Source organism: Acinonyx jubatus, chromosome A2, assembly GCF_027475565.1.
Source record: "Acinonyx jubatus isolate Ajub_Pintada_27869175 chromosome A2, VMU_Ajub_asm_v1.0, whole genome shotgun sequence".
NCBI classification, from domain to species: domain Eukaryota; kingdom Metazoa; phylum Chordata; class Mammalia; order Carnivora; family Felidae; genus Acinonyx; species Acinonyx jubatus.
Window position 1 is genome coordinate 18,501,003 of NC_069383.1, and position 20,080 is coordinate 18,521,082.

The 20,080-nt window shown below is 41.2% G+C and overlaps 1 protein-coding gene across 12 annotated transcripts in view; it reads right to left on the reverse strand.

Moving 5' to 3' along the window:
* Window positions 1–20,080, reverse strand: part of CALD1 (caldesmon 1) — a 186,489-nt gene that overhangs the window by 9,778 nt on the left and 156,631 nt on the right. For 10 of the 12 annotated variants that reach the window (XM_027075515.2, XM_027075514.2, XM_027075513.2 and 7 more), the window contains 7 exons: window positions 18,703–18,845; window positions 11,472–11,736; window positions 8,803–8,943; window positions 3,739–3,782; window positions 3,553–3,634; window positions 1,283–1,420; window positions 683–778 (listed from right to left, as the gene is read on the reverse strand). In XM_027075515.2, the coding sequence (XP_026931316.1) occupies window positions 683–778; window positions 1,283–1,420; window positions 3,553–3,634; window positions 3,739–3,782; window positions 8,803–8,943; window positions 11,472–11,736; window positions 18,703–18,845 (909 nt within the window). The remainder of the gene's footprint in view (window positions 1–682; window positions 779–1,282; window positions 1,421–3,552; window positions 3,635–3,738; window positions 3,783–8,802; window positions 8,944–11,471; window positions 11,737–18,702; window positions 18,846–20,080) is intronic. The other 2 variants (XM_027075520.2, XM_053218055.1) reach the window with 1 other exon arrangement.

The window sequence follows — 20,080 nt, forward strand, 5'->3', positions numbered from 1 at the left end:
AGTAAGGTTTTTGATTATAATGATAAATGGAAAGCAATTATCAGACATTCAATGACAAATTTAAAAGAACATTTTTATAGTAAGATAGCCATGCTTAATAAGAAAATGTTAGATTTCCAAAAATAACATTCATAACCAGTTTTTATAGTTTCCAGTTCTACTGTTTTTTTTTCTTTCTAATGGCTTTCCTTTGGAGGTGTTGACAATAAAATTACAGCAATTATTTCAACAACTACCCAATTACTATATTTTTGTGTTAAGTTACAGAAATTAGGCAAATTAGAAAATATGGGTTCAAAATAGCCAACATACACATTCTTTTGGGAATAAGTCTAGGAGGGCTCTCCACAGAGAAGTGGCCAAGATAATTTGACATTTTCACTTCCAAATTCCTAGCTGTGATTTATAGAATGGAAGCTAAACAAACAGACCAGTTAAGAATGTAAGTGTAAACTGCCTCCAGCTCGGGCTTAACTGCTCTTCTCAGGGTGTAGAGGCGATTATGGCTCCATTTTACCCTCTGGGTAATTAGGGTGGACCATCCTCTGTAAATCTGAGCCCCTCCTTTTTGCTATTGAACTGGAGCACTGTCTTTCCCAGGCAAATAGGCCCACGGCCTGTTTTCTTTTGCTGCTAAAAACTAAGAGATCAAAAAACTTCAGAAAAACCCAAAGCTGCTTACCGAGGGTTTGGGAGCGGGTGACTTATTTCCATCTGGGGTTTTAGTTAGCCATTCATTGATGCGGCTGGAAACCCCCACCTTCAAGCCAGCAGTCTCCTACAAAGTTAATAATCCAACATGACAGAGAGAGAGGGAGAGAGAGAAAAAAAACTTTACTTGGAGAAAAAACCCCTTAAAAGTAACCTCAAAAGACTATGAAGTGTTACTTCACATAACCATCACATAACACAGATCAATGATTGATCTTTAGATTTAGTATTTTGAGTAAAAGAAACCTTAAACTTGCTATTTAAAGACTATGTTATATGGTTTTCTTTCCTCCGCACCTCACCCTCCTCCCTATTTCCAGGGCCTGAGGATTAATTTCAAGCTCTTCATTTAGAATACTGTGGCCAGAGAGCATAGTACAGAGTCTAGCCTCATGAACACATTGCCTCTGAAAGAATTATATCGTCTTCACTGCTTTTATTATTAACTAGTGTGATTCCTTAAAAAAAAAAAAGAGAGAGAGAGAGAGAGACAGAAACAAACAAAAACAAACCAGGGAAAAAGGAAAAAAATCCAACTTCCAAAATTAAAAGACCAAAATCCTGTACTTACCTTGTTTGGTGTGCCTGATACAGTGGGGGATGAAAACACATTCCCTTTCTCCCACATGCTCTTGATATTGCGTACACCCTCAGCAGGAACAGGGAGATCTGAGGCTGCTGGCTTCATAGGTTTTACGGTTTTTGTTCCCTGAAACGTGTGAACTATTTTTAGGGTTGGTGCTGATAAGTCTGTTCTCATAAAATTACAGCGAGCTTGTCTTCCTCAACGTTAACATTGAAAAAATTCACTGTGATAGTTAAAAATATCACCTTCCCCCCCCAAATTCTGTTGTTAATTCTGTTACAATAATTGTCATAAAACTACATTCTGATGACATATAGACCTCAAATAAACCATAATATATACATCAGAGGATCTTTAAAAAATGAAATTATGCTTGGGGCACCTGGGTGGCTCAGTCGGTTAAGCATCCGACTCTTGATTTCGGCTCAGGTCACGATCTCATGGCTTGTGGGTTCGAGGCCCAAGTTGGGCTCTGCGCTGACAATGTGAAGCCTGCTTGGGATTCTCTCCCCCTCCCGCCTGCCCTTCCCCTGCTTGCTCTCTCTCTTCTTCTCCCTCAAAAAGAAATAAATAAACTAAAAAAAAAAAAAAAAGAAACTGCCTTTTACTGGGACACCACTAGTTGTGAAGGGGATATTTCACTTCATTTCTTCAACAGATTCTTTCTAAGTGCTTTATGTGAGCAGGGCATTGTGCTAGGCTCTGGGGATATTGTGCCACTCAAGACAGTCTGCGCTGTAAGCTACAGTGGACTTAACACTTTAATAGGGGAGAGAGATGGTAACTAGTTACACAAGTATTTATTTCACATTGTGAAAAGTGGTATGCGAAGGAATGTGGTGCCATAAAGCATGCCCAGAGAGCATGTGTTAGGGGAATAATACTTAGTTTAGGGAAGCAAAGAAGGCTGCTCTGAAGAAGTGACATTAACATGGAGATCTGACACAAGGCTTGGAAGTGGCTAGGTGAGAAGAAGGAGCAAATGCCATTCCATGTAGAGGGAATGACATACACAAAGGGCTGAAGACAGGGCATGTTAAAAAACTAAAAAATTGAGAGACCTCTGTGTGGAGAACATACTGAAAGGAGGAGAAAACAGATGAAGAAAATGAAAGGTGTGCATTCAAGATACGTTTCCATTCGTAGTGATGGGCATACCCAGAATTGTGCAGTTTCTCTGGTGGTCCTGCTTTGTGGCCTGTGGCTTGTGTGGGTGGTTGGCCACACACGGATGGTAGCAAGGTGGTACCATCAGTGGCCTGCACATAAAAGTATCTCCCGGGACTGTGTAAACTCTGAGGACCCAGTCCTGGCTTCCTTAATCCTATTAGAGCTCTGATCAATTCAGCCACAGAAAATAACCATCTGCAATTTGTCTTATATTTCACTGGACATTCAATCTTGTGAAAAATCACCTCTTGAGTGTTAGGACTTGATTATTCATTTGACAAATCATCCAGACCTCTCTCTTTCTTATTCCCTCTTATCATTTGTTTGTGAACAATTTTACAGGGATCTCCACTCTGCAGTACAAAGGACAGGAGAAAAATCAAACCAAACTGATCCAATTACTTTATAGGTTGTGATACACATCTGAAGGGTAAAACCATTGACTAAAACTACAAAAAGAGAGAAAACACATCTTTATCAATGGCACTATACCAAGTGCTTTGGTACTTGGAAATATACTTTATTTCCAAATAGTGTAGAACCCCCTTTGGGGGTGGGGTGTGGAAAAAAGTTGAAACAGAAAGAAGCATAAAACTATGGTCTTAAGAGCACAAAACAATCATTTTTAAATTGATGATGATGAAACTTGGTCTGGCTATCACCTTTATATTAATTTATAGTACTACTTTTATTTGATAATAAAAGTTTTGATAGATTAAAAAAAAAAAAGATGAACCCAAGTTGTAACTGTTGAAATTACATATGGGAACACATTTTGTAAGTAACTAAGGATCTTGAAGATATACTTATGAACATACAAGTAATATAGTTCAATACCAATAAGCCCATTCATTAAAAGAGTAACAGCTTCACTAAAGAATACTCTGGCTGAAAGTAGAAAACAACAATTTATCTCTATTACTGTTCTTCTGTATAGCTAGTTCAAAGTACAATAGAGCACCACTAATATTCTAACATAGTAATGTGGTTATTGGCTGTGATTACCGTCCTAAGCTTCTATGGTCATCTATCAGCAGAATCTATTTCTGTCTGCCCATGACCGTGGCACTGAGACAGTCTCTCACCTCAATTGCGCTGGTATACTGCTCCAGTCTGCTGTCAATCTTAGACACAACTGCTGCTTGGTGAGTCGATTTGACACCACTGCTAAGTGAATAAACACACACACACATGCATAAAAATACAAGAGAGAATCTTTCCTTACATATAGAACAGCTGATGATTCTCATTGAACAATCAATCACATTTACCTTTTCTGCACAGACTTATTCAAAAATTCTGCTCGCTCTTCTATCTAGGAATTGAAAAAACAAACAAACAAACAAACCCTAGTTAATATTTGCAGCTTATAAACGATGTTTCTCGGCCCATGCCACTGGGCGAGTAAAAGCTTCAGAGAGGGTACAGGGGTAATAGGATTCTGAGCCCAGCAACTCTGCTCCATGGTAAAGTACTTAGGAGGTATTTGAGGTGAGATTTGGAGGGGACAAACATAGGACTGGGCAGATGATAGAGAAAGTGTGGAGAAATACAAAGTTCTGGAGGTAAATTAAAGACCAGACAGAAATGGAATAACAAAGCCTCTGAAACAATGTAAATTAGTGGCAAAGTAATTACGTTTCAAGACAAAAACTTTTTTTTCTTTCAAAAGCACTTGCTGTTACCCTTTAGGATTTATTTATACGTACAGATATACCATGTTATTTGATGAGCAAAATTCTCCCACCATGTTTTAACACATATTACGTGTGTAATAGGATCGAATAAGAAAGGTAACTAGGAACTCCGAACTATTCACTTACTGCTTAGCCTGGTTTCTTAACCTGACAGCTGTCCAGCCTACTGCTGAGCCTAATTTGTCTTGAATATAGAAGATGGGGAAGGGGCTGGATTGAGACTGGGGCACAGCTCCTCAGGGCTGAGGCCTCTCATGAAACCCTGTTAGCCCAAGTGGGAATTATGGAAATAAGCCTGGAAAAACTGATGAAATGGTAAGTTCGGTGGTCTTTAACAAATTCCTTTTTCTCTTTAAAGCTAGGAAATTCCTTTTTGCTAAAACTAAAGACACTAAGTCAAACATTTTGGTTTACTGAAACTATATCATCAAATCAGATGTTCTATGTAAGTCAGCAATTATCTGTTGACTCCTTATGATACCCAACTCCAGGGTAGCAATATCCTCTGTCATTCACCACCTATCAAAGTCAGCACGTGGTAAAACCTTTGTATATGACTGCCTATGCCAAAGCACACATGTGCTGAAGGAGTCCATTTTCTGTCCTGTTCAGGACAGCCAAGGAATCTGCTAGACTTCAGTTACCCTAGACTGGTGTGGTTGAGTGTGCCTTAGAGTCTTCTGAGATGTTAGTGGCTCTTTCTGGCCTGGACTGTCCTGGGACTTATGGACTATTAATAAACACCCTTAGGCTTTTTGGAAAACATGCTTCACTTCTAATATCAGTTGAATAACATTTTTATAGAGGTTAGTGGCGGGGGGGGGGAGTCTCATCATTTCCAATGATTTCTTATAATGATAAAAGCAAACTCATTAAAAATAAAACTTGTTGCAAAAAAAGTGCTATCAGTAGCCCTGAGTTTGTGGGATGCGAAGTGTCTTAAATCTTATTTTCCTGATTTTAATATAAACTTAGAAGTGCACCCCTGGAGAAAAAGTTCCCAGTTGAATAGGCGAAATACATTGAAACCATGCAATGCACTGGCACTTTTAATATTATCCATCCATCCATCCATCCATCCATCCATCCATCCATCCAACCATCTTTTAACCCTACCAGCCTGTCAGCTAAGTAACTAAGCAATAAATTATATACTGAGTACCCACTGGATAAAACTGAACCCTTGACAATGTATGAGACAGTATCCCTTTCTTTAAGGAGAACACAGTCAGTAGCGAAGACTAACAGAACATATGAATGAGATACTGAACATTCAGGTGATAGGTACCAAGTAAAGATAAGAAGAAAATGCTGGGGCCATAGGAGAAGTGAGTTTCTGGGGTTGGTGGAGAAGATACGCAGTAGGTTTGATTCGGAGCTGAGATTTTTAGTTTACAGTTGACACAGTTTTATCAGTGAGTTTATAGAAGTGAGGGTGTGTGAGGTGCAGGGGATAGGACATTTGTTGCGGAGCAAACCCATGCACAAAGATTTGGGGAACACACACAGAGGAGGGGGGATGGAGGAACGAAACACATAGTGAAGGCCGGAGGCATGAGTAAGGGGAAGCAGAGGTGAGACTTGCTCTTTGTAGCACTTCTAGCATCCTTCCGACTCCGGGATGAGCTTCTGACCTCGGCTATCCCATTGATTCAAATTACAGAGATTCTCGGAAGCCAACATCTCCTTTTGTATCTACGGTATTTAATATAGCTTGACTTCATTACTGCATTTTGTCAGGGCTAACCATGCACTTATGGGTGCATTCCTATTGGGAAACTCCTTAACTTGGTTAATCTAGACAATGTAACAATGTGTACTGGATTTACACTACACAAATTTCTGTAGTTTAACAACAGGAGTTGGTTCTTCTGAAGACCGAGAGGTGGCGGTGTTGTCCTGATGAAACTCGGGAGAAAAGCATGCTATTCATTTTCTAAAATTGGCTCTCTCCTTCCTCTACACCCCTTTCACCACCAAAATATGGACACAACAACAATAAAAACCCAATTTTATATTTAATTTACTTAAAATTTGTTCTGTGCATGGATTATGTAAGAAAAATAATTCACTGCTAACAAAATCTAACTGTGCGAAACCAGGTTCAGTTTCCCAGACAAAGGAATAGAAGGAGTCATGAGAACTTAACAAAATACATGAGTTGATAATATTTTGAGGTCAGATAGCAAATGTTTTCCCTTGCATTGGCATGCTACAATGTTAACTTACAACCACTTACAAAAGTCGCAGGGCCAAGAGTAGCAACAATGGTAGGAATTCAATGGTAGCATATGAAATTGAGCTCTAAAACCAGAGCCACAGCAAATTCTTCAAGGCACATACTATGGAGAAAAGCAATAGATTGTCTGTTCCTGAAAGCGTGTCTCTGTTATATAGAAATTTAAAAATGTTTTGTTTCTTTTTAACATAAATACTTTGATTGCTCACACATGCTTCTCCAGCGAAGGGGGCAGATGAATGGCCTCCTGGGAGACTATGAAATGGGAAGCCAGGAGTCTGGTTGAGGAAAAGACCAGAGAAATTAAGTAAGTTGAAGAATTTAGTCGAGAGGAGATATTTGAAGAAGGAGGATGGACTGTAGTTTCTCCTGCAAATAGGAAGAATAGAAATTAAAAGTATAGATGTTCCTCTACTTTCTTCATGTCACCAAGATTGTTCAAGGAAAGTTTAGCTTGGGTGAGATTTCAAGGAAGATAGAAGGATCTTTGATTATTGATGAAGCAGGAACACAAGGACCCAGACTTGGAACACAACAAACTCTGGTCATTGCATGGAGATAGCCTGAACTGAGTGGATTTTGTGTGTGTGTGTGTGTGTGTGTGTGTGTGTGTGTGTATGTGTGTTTTGTTTTGCCTTTCTGTTCTTTCCTCTATAGTGGGGATCTGCAAACTACGGCCCATGTGCCCATGGGTCTTATGCAGGCCATGGTTTTCACATGGCACTCAAACTAAGAATGACTTTTATGTTGTTAAATGGTTTTCAAATCCAAAAGAAGAATATTTTATGACATAGGAAAATTTTATGACATCCAAATTTCTTTTTATTTATTTATTTTTGAGAGAGAGAGAGCAAGCAGAGGAGGGGCAGAGAGAGAGGGAGACAGAATCCCAAGCAGGCTCCAGGCTGTCAACGCAGAGCCCAAACTCACAAACGGTGAGATCATGACCTAAGCTGAAATCAAGAGTCAGACACTTAACCCATTGAGCCACCCAGGCACCCCTGAAATCCAAATCTCAGTGTGCATGAATAAAGCTCCTCTACTCCACAAAGCTTCCCTCTACTGACTTTGCTCAGTTCTAAGATCTCACTGTGCAGGTAGTCTGCATTTAGTTACCCGGTAATCCTTGGATTCCCCAGAGCAGTCGACTGTGTTAATGCCACAGGGGCAGCGACCTTGCTTTGTACTTCTCTCCCTCATAGTACCTAGCATGCATCGGGTACATTATAAATAGCAACTATTAAACAATAAAATCCCCCAGTGGCTTAGTTCGGATTCCCCCCTGAAGCAGATCCTGAGAACAGAGGGTTTGAGTACACGGAGTTCATTAGGGAAGTGGCAGGGTATGACTGGGGCCCAGATGATCAGAAAGACTCAGTGAAGTTCCTTAGGGATCAAACATGCTGATTTTCCTGTGAAACAGGTAATAGGTATAAAATGTAAGTAACTGGCTTTTGGACATTTTAGTGGGCCACATGAGGTGACCTCACACACACAATTATAGACACACACATGCACATACTTAACCAGCTGGAGGCTGGCTATGAGTCTCTCTGGTTTTGCCCATCGTCAATGCTTTGTAGTCTTGCTACGTTGATGGAAAATGAAGGTGAAGCGAAAGCGTTAAAAGTTCCAATCTCTGAAGATTCATTCATTCATTTTTTCATTCAACAAATGACTATCTTCACTGTGCCAGGTGCTCAGTACATGTTAACTCTCAAAACAAAAGACATATATTTGAAAATAATGGCAGATTGAGTGTAAGTAATAGATAGCACTTTCTTGCTTCCGTTCTCTTTGCTCTGCATGTCAACCCTTCCACCATGTCCTTGACTGGGCTCCCTTCTGCTTGTTCTCTTTTCTCCCACTTCCAGCAAGTGGGAGCTGTGCTCCTTGAAGGCAGCAATAGGACCAGACTCATCCTGGCAAAGGACCCTATCCAAGGCACACTTCATTTCCTCCTGTGATAACGGCTTTCACATTTGACCAGTACCCCTTCCAGCTGCCCTACTTTTAACAATGACAAATTAAAGATGAAAAGCAGCCTTTATAATACGGTTGCCCACTTGGTGAACTTTAAATGTTTCCATTTTCAATTGCTCACAGCAATGAGGCCTCCGGAGGGCACAGGTCAGTGAAATCTAGAGATAATCGCTGAATGTCACTTTAACACACACCAAAGCATCTAAGAAACAACAGATACCAATTTCTCCACCTCACTTCTCTCCTTCCCTCACGTTGCCAACAATGGTAAGCTGTGAAAAGGCTGAAAGAAGGAGCAGAAAGGTCAGTGAAGCAGAGGCTCCACATGATGAAGAGCCAAGTAAGGGGCTGAGGTCAGGTTTCCATCACATTATGACAGAGGTGTGATGAGAAATCTTTCTGGGAGAAAAAAATACCTTGAGAGATGAACCTTTGGGGGTGAAACATTTGAATGGCTTCTTGTCATCTGATAAGCTGTCTTCTGGCATCTTCTGACGTTTCTCAGCAGCTTCTGCCCTCCGCTTTTCAATCTCTTCCCTTAGCCTCCTCTTCTCTTCCTGAGACAGGAGAACAAATAACACGGACATCGATATCAGCTTCCAGCCAGAAGGAAAGAGGGCTGTAGGGGAAGGAGCACTGGTGCCGCAGGGGAAAGAGTGGGCTTCTGGACTGCATGCCATCCCCTCCTCCAGGGTGGTCGCCAGAGATGAAGCCTGAGCCCGTGTGGCACGGCCACACGGCCACACGTGCCACACTCTGGCACGGCCACTTCCCAACTGTGTGACCTTGGCCGCGTTACTCATCTGTTCAATGCCTCAGTTTTTCATCTGTAAGATGGGGATAATGATAGCTTTAGCAAGGGCTAAATGAGAAAGCCCATGTAAAATTCCTAGGATCAGTGTGAAGCTGGTCCTTATCATTATCATCCTGTCGGGGCATTTACCACTGACCTTCTGTTTCTGGATATATAAGATAAATGTATGTCCCTTCCACCTCCTTCTGAGGAGAGTTGTGAAGACGGATGAGACAGCTGGTGGGCAAAGTTTATGTTAAATCTAGAGTATTATGTTCAAACTGTACAAGAGATAATTTTATGGTTGTCTCCACCTCCACAGAGTAGATTATTATAGATGGTTTGACAAACCTGAAATACATAGACACTGCACCAAAGCAGTCACAGATGTTCACCCTATGTGTCCTACTAGCCCCTCTGTGCCTTAATTCCTGGTCTGCAATACTCTCCCCTGTCTCCTCTCTCAGGCAAAACATTCAGAGCTCCGATCCAGTTGCACATCCTCTATGAACGGTTTACTGAGAGATGTGTGTAGTTTTTTGTAGTTTTTAAACTGTAGGTTCCCAAGCAGAGATTGGATGTTTGTCTGTCAGAGGATGTGGCAGAAGGATCCTCTGTGCTATGGGCTGAATGTTTGAGGTTCCCCCCTCCTCCACTGCCATTCATACATTAACGTCCTAACCCCCAGAGTGACAGTTTAGGAGGTGGGGCCTTTGGGAGGTGTTTAGATCCTGAGAATGACGTCTTCATGAATGGCACTAACAGAGGCCCCAGAGAGCTCTCTTCCCCTTTCTGCCAAATGAGGACACAGTGGGAAGACCATGGTCTATGAAATGGTAAGACACAGAATTGTTGACGCCTTGATCTTGAACTCCCCAACCTCCAGAACTGTGAGAATTAAATCTCTGTTGTTTGTAGGCCACACAATCTGTGATTGTGGTTCCACTGACTAAGACACTGTTTGGCAGGAGGTTAGACCAAATAATCTTCTAGGTCCAAACCAATTCTAAGAGCAAGTGTTTCCCTTCTGCCTTCATTGACACTCTGCTCCCCTAAATAACAAATAATGACAATGTTAACGATAATTATAACTAGCAGGCACCACGAACACAATTATCTGTTTGATCATGGCATCAATCCTGTAACGACATTATTTCCCAGATAAGGCAAAGAAGTTTTAGCACAGTCCAGGAACTCTGCCAAGGTCCCAGCTTGCAAGTGGCAGAAAATATAAGCCCAGGTATGCTTGATTCTAAAGAGCTATCATCCCAATTACTTCCCAACCAAAGGCAACTGACCCATTGAGAGCTGGAGTTGGAAGAGACCTTGGAATAATTTATCCAGACTTTCCACACAGGTTAGGGAATTTTTGCAAAGGATCCATGTCAGAAAGCCATCTGCTGTCTTTGTGCATAGTTGGATCGACGGAAGGTCACTATCTTCTAAGATTAGAGGGCAAAGCTCTAAGCTCATTTGGAGAATCAAGGTCTCAATCCTGATTCTACCATTTATTAGTCAAGTAACACATAAGTCACTCAAATAATTTGATTCCCTTTTGTTTATCCATAAAACGGGAATAATGATGTACTTCAGGATGAAAGGAAAGAATGCACCTTGTAAAGCTGTAGTTGGTTAAGCACTTTTTCAGTTTTCAAAATTTGCCTTCTGTAACTTTATCTGTTGTTTTCAGTTCTGTCTTAAAGAGACGGAACATATTCATCTGTTCGTAATTACCGGGCTCCTGCTCTATGCCTGGCACTGTGTTGGGTCCTGGGTTTACAGTAATGAACAAAGCAGATACTGTCCCTGCTTCTGACCACTTCGTCTCCTTATTCTTCCATTAAAAAAAAAGCAAAGCTACTTGAAAAAATCTTCTCTATAAAAACCCTGCCAATATCAGAAAACAACTATCATGTGACTCTCAGATCTTATAACGAATCTGCAGACCTTTTCAGCCTCCTCTGCTTGCTGTTCTTTATTGAGAGACAGTAGAGGGAAATGGGTTAAGGTAAATGGGACCATAGAAAATGACAAAACCGCTCTGTGCCTCGGTTTCCTCGTTTGAAAAATGGGGTAATAAGACTACTCACGTCAGAAAGTTCTTACAATTGGATAAAGACTACTATGTGTAAAGGGTTTAGAACTGTGCCTAATGCACGGTGAGTTTATTACTCTTAAAATGTATTTGTAAGAGTCCATGCAGCAGCACTGCACCAGCGAAAACATTATTCCCCGGGCTACAAGGGTCGCCACACGCGGACTGCGGGCTTGGGTAAGCTGCGCCCTCCTTACCTCCTCTCGGACTTTTCTCTCTGCTTCCTCCTGCTTCCGCCTCTGCTCTTCCTCCTCTAGGACCTTTCTTCGCTCTTCCCGCTTTTTCTTCAGCTCCTCCAGCTCCAGGGCTGCCTCCTGCTGTTTCTGTTTGAGCTTCTCGAACTCCTCGCTCTCGGTTTCCCCGCGGCGGCGGCGAAGCTCCTCCAGGCGCTTGCCGGCTTCCACCTGCGAAGTGCCTTCGGCCTCCTTGGCCTCGCTCACCTTCGCTCCTGCTCCCGGGCGGCTGTCCAGAAACGCAAAGGAGTTTGATAAATGTCAGTTGGGCAGCCTCCCGGGAGGGATGTCGTCTGCAGGCTTTGCACCCTAGACCAAAAGAAATCTCCACTGCCCGTCGTTCGTAGTCGTTGGACAGTGGATGTTCACACCCGCCCCAAGGGTAGGTTGGGGTCCGCCTGAAGTCTCAAGGTCTGAATCTGATCCCTTTCTACCACTTACCCTTGGTGTCCTGTTGTACAAAGGGGCAAACAGACGCTGATGGTGGGAAAATGGCAAATGGAAAATGGGCAAAACAACGCAACCACTACGGAAAACAGTAGGGAGGTTCCTTAAAAACTTAACAGTAAAACTACCATACAGTCCAACAGTCCCATTGAGTATATACCCAAAAGATCTTGAAAAGATCTCACATACCCTTGTTCATAGCGGTATTATTCACAACAGCCAAGAGGGGGAGCAACCCACATGTCCATCAACAAATGAAAAAACAAACAGAAAGTGGTGCATACATACAGTGTACTATTATTCAGCCTTAAAAAGTAAGGGAATCCTGTCCTATGCGACAACATGGATGAACCTTAAGGATATTATACTACGCGAAATAAATCAGTCCCCAAAAGACAAATGTTACATAATTCCACTTCTGAGTTATTTAAAGTTGTCAATTCAGGGAACCAGAAAGTAGATTGGTGCTTATCAGTGGCTGTGGGGAGGGGAGGTGGGGAGTTATTTATGGGTATAGAGTTTCAGGTCTGCAAGGTGAGAAAGTTCTGGAGATGTTTCACAACACTGTGAGTGTGCTTAACACTACTGACTTGTACACTTAAATGTTAAGATGGTGGGGCGCCTGGGTGGCTCAGTCAGTTAATCGACTCTTGATTTCTGCTCAGGTCATGATGTCACAGTTTGTAAGTTCAAGCCAGGCATCGGGCTCTGTGCTGATGTGCGGGCCTGCTTGCTTGGGATTTTCTCTCTCTTCCTCTCTGCCCCGCCCCTACTTGCACACTCTCTCTCTCTCTCCCAATCTCTCAAAATAAACAAAAACATTTAAAAAATGGTTAAGATCGTAAATTTTATGTTACGTGTTTTACCACAGTTAAAAAATAATTTTTTTAATGATGAGTGATACAACATGGAAAAAATGGGCAAATATCATTTGTTCTCTTTACCTCAGTGGGCTATTCTTTGAATCCCATGAAATTAACTATTAAATCAATGTTGATTTATGTATCATCATAAAAATTAGTTGTTACTAGAAAGGGAGGTATGTAACACAAAACATTGCTATTAGATTGAGTTCTAAAAGTCTAGGTGTGACCCTAACAGTCCTCTGCCATAAGTAACTGGTTAATTTGGGTCTGTCTGGAATCCTGGATCTAGACTGGAGACAAGAAAAGATGGCTGGAACTAGGGGAGGCACTGAAATAAAGCTGCTTTATCATCTTTGTCTTGAACTCAACTCTAGCAGCTGATCTCTGGCAGATGGAATTCCCCTTTGCCTCTCGATTGAGAGCTAACCACAGGCTTGTAGGTCTATTCTGACACAGGTGCCCCCAAGAAAGCTCTGAACAACTGCATTACCTACGGCGTCAGTTTGTGTGGTCTAACATGACATGACTATTCCTAATCAGGACTTAACATTACTAAATTAGTTCTGATATCGTGTCGTTAGGGTTGTTACTTATGCTGTGTAGACCCTTTTCATATTTATTATCTCATTTAATAGCCACAGTAACCAGGCAGTTGGCAGGTTAGGTTAATACCCCCACTTTACAAGTAAGAAAATGATACGTGAGGGCAGAAAAACAGTCTGCCCAATTTTCGGTAGCAAGTGGTACGGCCATGACCAGATTCTAGTGTTTCTCTCCCAAGTATACTCTTTTTTCCACTGTACTATAATTATATCAAGTGTTAAATAGGGTTTGTTAGAAAATAAAAAATCAACTGAATTGAATGTGCTGGCCTCTACCTTTCACCTCCTACCCTGAAGACCAGAGGGTCTGTGAGGGATTTAAGTCTCTAGAATTTCTGCAGTCTAGGCCTAACTACCTTCCATGCTCGAGTGGAAGCAATGCTTCATCAGATGGCACAGCATATAAAACAACAAGAAAATGGGTACGTTTTTTGTGAGTTAGAAATAAAATTGAAAGTCAGTTGAAGTTTTCTTTTGGGAAGAAAAAGAATAAAGCAGAAAATGAGTTCAAGAGATTTCATTGTAGAACTGGGAACATGTTAAGACTAGAGATGGGGCACCTGGGTGGCTCTGTCGGTTAAGCATCTGATTTAGGCTCAGGTCATGAACTTACGGTTTGTGGGTTCGAACCCCACATTGGATTCTCTGCTGTCAGCTCAGAGCCTGCTTCTGATCCTCTGTCCCCCTCTCTCTCTGTCCCTCCCCCACTTGCACTCTCTCTCTCCCCCCCCCTCTCTCTCTCCATAAATAAATAAATAAACAAACATTAAAAAAAGACCAGAGACAGAACACTATCCCAAGTGTCCTTATGTTAAAATTGTACTACAGGGGGCGCCTGGGTGGCTCAGTTGGTTAAGCTTCTGACTTCAGCTCAGGTCATGATCTCATGGTTCTTGAGTTCGAGCCCTGCATTGGGCTCTCTGCTGTCAGGGAGGAACCTGCTTGAGATTCTCTCTCTCCGTCTCTCTCTCTCTCTCTGCCCCTCCCCCACTCCTACCTCTTTCTCAAAAATAAACATTAAAAACAATAAAATGCACATCAGGACTGGTATTCCTAGTGTTTTCCCACAAATCATATAAAAAGGAGAGAGATCATTAGCCCCTACCGACTCTGAGATCCTTTGATAAATTTGCTATCTAATAGAGTTATGCCATTGATAATTGTCTCCAAAGCATGTTGGTTGTGACGGAAGAACTGCATCAGAGAACCATGTTTCATGCAAAACTCACATAAGCTGGATCCTCCGAGCACTTTATTTAGGAGAATTTAGTGCTGTGCTCAAAAGTGTGCCTAGTTACAGAGAGTCCTTACATAAGAGACAAGGACGTAGCTTGCCAGCTACTTAAGTACTCATTAACAGGCAGTGAGGTCATGCTTAACTAGCTCCGAACACAGGGAGCCCATCCCTAACACTTTGTCTAAGGAACAGATGAATTACCACCATCTGATATAATTTATTCCATGTAGAGAAGGGCTCGGTGTTTCTAGCTATGGAGCAAGAAAAAGAATAAAGCAGAAAATGAGTTCAAGACTACATAATTGCCAATACTGATCTTATGTGTATAACTCTTGTTTTTTGAACCCTGAGGTAGTTCTGAGTATACTCTGTCCTTTCCAACCTTTGCAAGCAGCAGGATGGAAAATCAATATTGTAGATTATAATCAGCATTAAAATTAATACACAACAAAACCAAAAACATCAAAGTGTATTGCATAGAGCAAGGGAAAGCACCATTTCTTGACATGCTCGTTTGGGTTTTAAGAATATACGTAGCTTTGTATTGGGTCATGATGTCAAATTTATTTCTGACTAAGAGTTTAGGTTACAAAGTTTTAAAATACTGTTCTAGGTTCTTGAGAGTTAAAGATGTACTCTTTTATTTTGAACTCAAACAAAGGTTAGAGGGTCCCTTAAAACCTGATGTTGCTCTTTCAGGGTCTTATAAGTTCCTAGGTCTGTGACTTAGAGAGAAAATCTCCCCCCTGAGTTAATTCCAGGTCTTTCCATCTTCAGAAATGGGTTTGCTCTCTGCGTTCATCATGTTAGTTAGTGCACAGGAGTTGGGACCTGCAGAACACAAGCCTCTAAAAACTTCTCCAGATTCCACTAGGTGTCGCTCAGTCTTCATTTTGGACAATCAAAATGCCTATCATTAAGGACTGGTTCCATAAATCATGACACGTTGGTCTGGTGGAATACTCTAACATTATTAATTGTAAGCTCATATTCATTGGTACAGAAAAGGTAGCTACGATGAACTGTTACGTATATTGCAAGAATCAATGGAAAAACAGAGTTATATATACACACTATACATATTTGTCTATTTTGACTATATAGACATAGAAAATATTTGGAAAAAATGTTACTGGTGGTTGGTGCTTATTTTTGTACTTCTATTTTCTGAATGTTCCTAAGTTTTTTTTTAATGTTTTATTTATTTTTAAGACAGAGAGAGACAGAGCATGAGTGGGGGTGGGGCAGAGAGAGAGGGAGACATAGAATCTGAAGCAGGCTCTAGGCTCTGAGCTGTTAGCACAGAGGCTGACGCGGGGCTTGAACTCACGAACTGTGAGATCATGACCTGAGCCGAAGTCGGACGCTCAACCGACTGAGCCACTTGGGTGCCCCTATTTTCTGAATGTTTCGTAACGAGGATCTTTTTTCCTATAATTAGACAAAACTTTAGTTATCACGTTAAAAATAGAAAACAAAACAAATGCTCATTTCGAACTTTCTAGAAAACCTTGGTGTAATCTGCTATTTCTATACATTGCTCATTGAGTTGAGATTTTTTTTTGTTAATGTCATGTTTCAGAGAAAACAATCTAGTCAAGAAAACAGGAACATCAAAGGGGGCAGTAATTAAATCAAACATGAGCTATGTTCGAACCAGGAGCAAGAGTTTTGTCCATATCACCTCTACTTGGATGTACCAGCATGCCCTCAGCACTAGGGTGCCACTAACATGGAAATTTCTGCCAGAAGTTCTCTCCTCTCTCCTTGGTTCCTTTATATATATATATAAAAAAATTTTTTTTTAAAATGTTTATTTATTTTTGAGAGAGAGATAGAGAGAGAGACAGAGCACGAGCAGGGAAGGGCAGAGAGAGGGAGACACAGAATCCAAAGTAGGCTCCAGGCTCTGAGCTGTCAGCACAGAGCCCGACATGGGCTCGAACTCACAAACAGCAAGATCATGATCTAAGCTGAAGTCCGATGCTTAACCGACTGAGTCACCCAGGCGCCCTCTCCACGGTTCCTTTAGATGTAGGTCTAGATGTACATCAAACCTTTCCCCATGAACATAGCTTGTTTTCAGTTAGGCTAGTGGGCACTCGGCTAATCTAAATAGAGGCTCCTACTTCCTTCCTTAGAAAGCTCCTCACTTCATAAGTAGATACAGCAAAACCTGACATCTAAGCTTCCACTGGCATCAACTTTGAACTGAAACTAAAACGAACCCATGTTGGCAGCTGAACAAAAAAGCATGATACGGTAGCACCTTGTTTCTGTCATTGTTTTCTGCCCAAAGATGGAACACTTAAGACCAGAGTCCCATTTAAGAATTCTCAACACTACACCTATTCTCTTTGAATTCCTAGCTCTCTGGATTTCCACACAATGGGCGTGTTAATTATTAATCTGAGCTCTGACTAAAGCTGGTTGGCAAGTTTGCTAATTGTTAACCAAGCTTCTATCTGCTGACAGATTTTTAAAAAAACATTACTTTTCTTTAAAAAAATATACTCATGCCCACAAAGCAGATTTTAAACTATCAAATAATAAGACAGTAATATTGTTAGACAATATTCATGGGATACTTTGCACGAACCTGACACTCTTCTATAGGGCTTTGAAATATTCAACTACTGGCGCTTCAGCAAGCTTTGGACTCAGCTTACTCGCCTGAGTCAACTTGATTCTAGATTTTCTATGAATTCTAAATAAACTCCTAATTTTCTACTGAGATCTACTTTCTTGCCAATCTCAAGTAACATCTATAGGTTCTACATCCTAGTCCTACACAGTTTACTTAGGCTGTTTATGCACACATATTCTTCTGTAGGCTCTCCCTCGGATAAAGTGAAAATTCCTCAGATAAAGTAAAATTTCTGCTCAAATTTGTATGTAGAAAAGTTATTTGGGGGCAGTTATATTCCCCCATTTTAGCCTGCTCAGAGGGGCAAAGCCCTACCAGCTCTGCTCGCTTCTGAATGCTACAAAGGCCTTGGTGTAAGGAATATGTCCAGCTTCTACACAATACTTGCTTGGGGACTTTCTTATTTGAATTGTTCAGAAAAACAGGGTCTATAGGTAAGACTGCTGACAAAGAACAATCCCAGGGGAATCCATGTTTCAGGGACCCAAGACTCTTTTAGAACATTGGGAACAGAAGCCAGTGACATTAATAGAGGTAGGAATTTGGCACAAGCGGTTGGAGGGGGTGTAGGTGTAGGAGTGGGGCACAGAGAATCATGTAGCCAAGGTGTCCATGGCAGATTTCTATAACATAAGTCCATCTACAAAACTGGCAGGGAGCTCTCAGTATTCGATGTATCTAGAAGTAAGGATTTACCTGCACATACCTGTCTGTCTGTCCTAAAACCAATTGTCCAGGTATTCAACATGATGGGGGTGGGGGAAGAAGGGGAAAGTGAAGTTATGCAAGAGGGTTTTCCAAAGGGTATTAAATGGAACGTGAGTCCTGTGCCCTATGCCTCCCTCTTTGAGATTCCCAATACAAATTAACATCAAACGCTCTCAGAGTCCTGCGGTAAAGAGATCTGATTAATTTAGTTTAACCTAACATTTCCCAAGTATTTTGCCAAAGGACAATCTCAGTTTTAAGCAACATTTATTTAAAATCTTTAAAAAAAAGCATTCTTGAAAATGGTACTGACAAGGGTCTCTTATGAAACTGGCTGGGCCATAGAAAGAACCAATGACATTAACCCCAGTCATAATGTTTTCTAATAAGCTGAGCTTATATAGCATATTAAGTGAGGGAACAGAAACATGGATACTAAGCATGATCTGTCCTGCTAAATAATGGGAAAAGCAGATTAAACCTTGTGTGAGCAATGACTACTGGTCTTCTGTTAGTGATTGATAGCCTGACCTGCTGACTGAGTATCTCTAAGACAATGGCCAATGACTTCACAACAGAAATATGTTGTCTGTTTAGCACGTTTCTGTCTGGAGGCACAGGATAGGGAGACTACTATTTTTTCTTCACATGTGAACACAGTCATTGTTAAGTAGTCTCTGTTTCTTACCTGAAAGTGTTCTCGGTGTGTTTCAGTTTGTGGGTCATGAATTCTCCATTCTGTGACTTCACTTCTGTAAATCCCTTCTTTCCATCCAAGAAACTCTTCACGTCTTTGGGCTCTTTGTCCTTTTTAATCTTCTCATCTTTGATCTAGCCAACAGTACATATCAGGAAGAAACACAGTGATAAAAACCGTATTAGTTTGGGTGGGTATCACCAAATAAGACCCAGAATTACTAGGAAGCCAGAAAACTCAGAAGTAAAACAAACCACTGGAGAATGATGTGGTACAGCTAGGGTCAGAGGAAATTTTTAGAGTGTGAGCTATGGTCCTCCAGCCTCTGCGCAAAGACCTTGACCACAATTTAACGAAGTCAAGATCATCCCTGATTTCACTAGGGTTTTGTTTTCAAGAGCAGTGGAGGTGTTGCTGTTTGGAAACAATTATGTTCTGGGAATGCTGTGTAAGAGTAGTTGTTCATAGTTCTCATTGAAAAGGGTGATCATTAGTGTGGCATTGATGGGAGAACGTCTAGGTTGGCTGAACTGGTTTTTTCTTGCATGAAGAGTGCGCCTTTGAAAAAGACACAAATGTGTTGAAGAAGAAAAAAGAAGAAACCTACCAAGTCAGCCAGATCTGCCAAGCCAATGTTGGCAGATTGCCAAGGAAGCTCACCCTTGTAATAAAATGAGTAAGTAGGGTCCCGAGGATAGAAGACAAATTACCCTACCTTTAGTGGGATGGCTCAGAGACCCATGGGCCATGTCTGTAGTCATCTAAACCACTACAGTTCAAATGGAATAGGAAAAACTTCAGGGTTTACCTTGACTTCCACTGCAGGTAATAGTTTAGTCTCCAGAAGTGGTTTTGTGATTGTTGGAGAGACAGAGGAAGGTGTTACATGGACAGCAGGTGTTCACTTTAATTTTTTGTGAGTTTTGTGTTATAAGTTCCTCATGGTAAATGAGACACATTACTTCAAAGTAAAATGAATTTACATAGCTTGCTGAGAGCTTAGATTACTTGTATCAGCTCATCCATTCTTAAAGGATGAGTGTGAAAACAGGGGAGGTTCATTATTGCTGTTTTCAAGACAACCAATGACAAAACACTGACGTTCTAGAGCAAGCAACAGAGGAAGGATAGGCATAAGAACTTAGGCCTTCAGGTGCTGTCCAGAATGGCCTCCTGATCACTCACCTCTTTCCAGCTATTCCTCAGATACTCTCTGAACAGTTATTTCTAAAGTACATGTTTTACTAAGCATAGCACTTTTTTTTTTTTCTGTTTACTGATGAGCCTTGCGTAGTCCTTTGCCTGACTGCCTTCTTTGGATGTTATATGATTAAATTACCACAGATAGACTATTCACTGCCATGTAGCC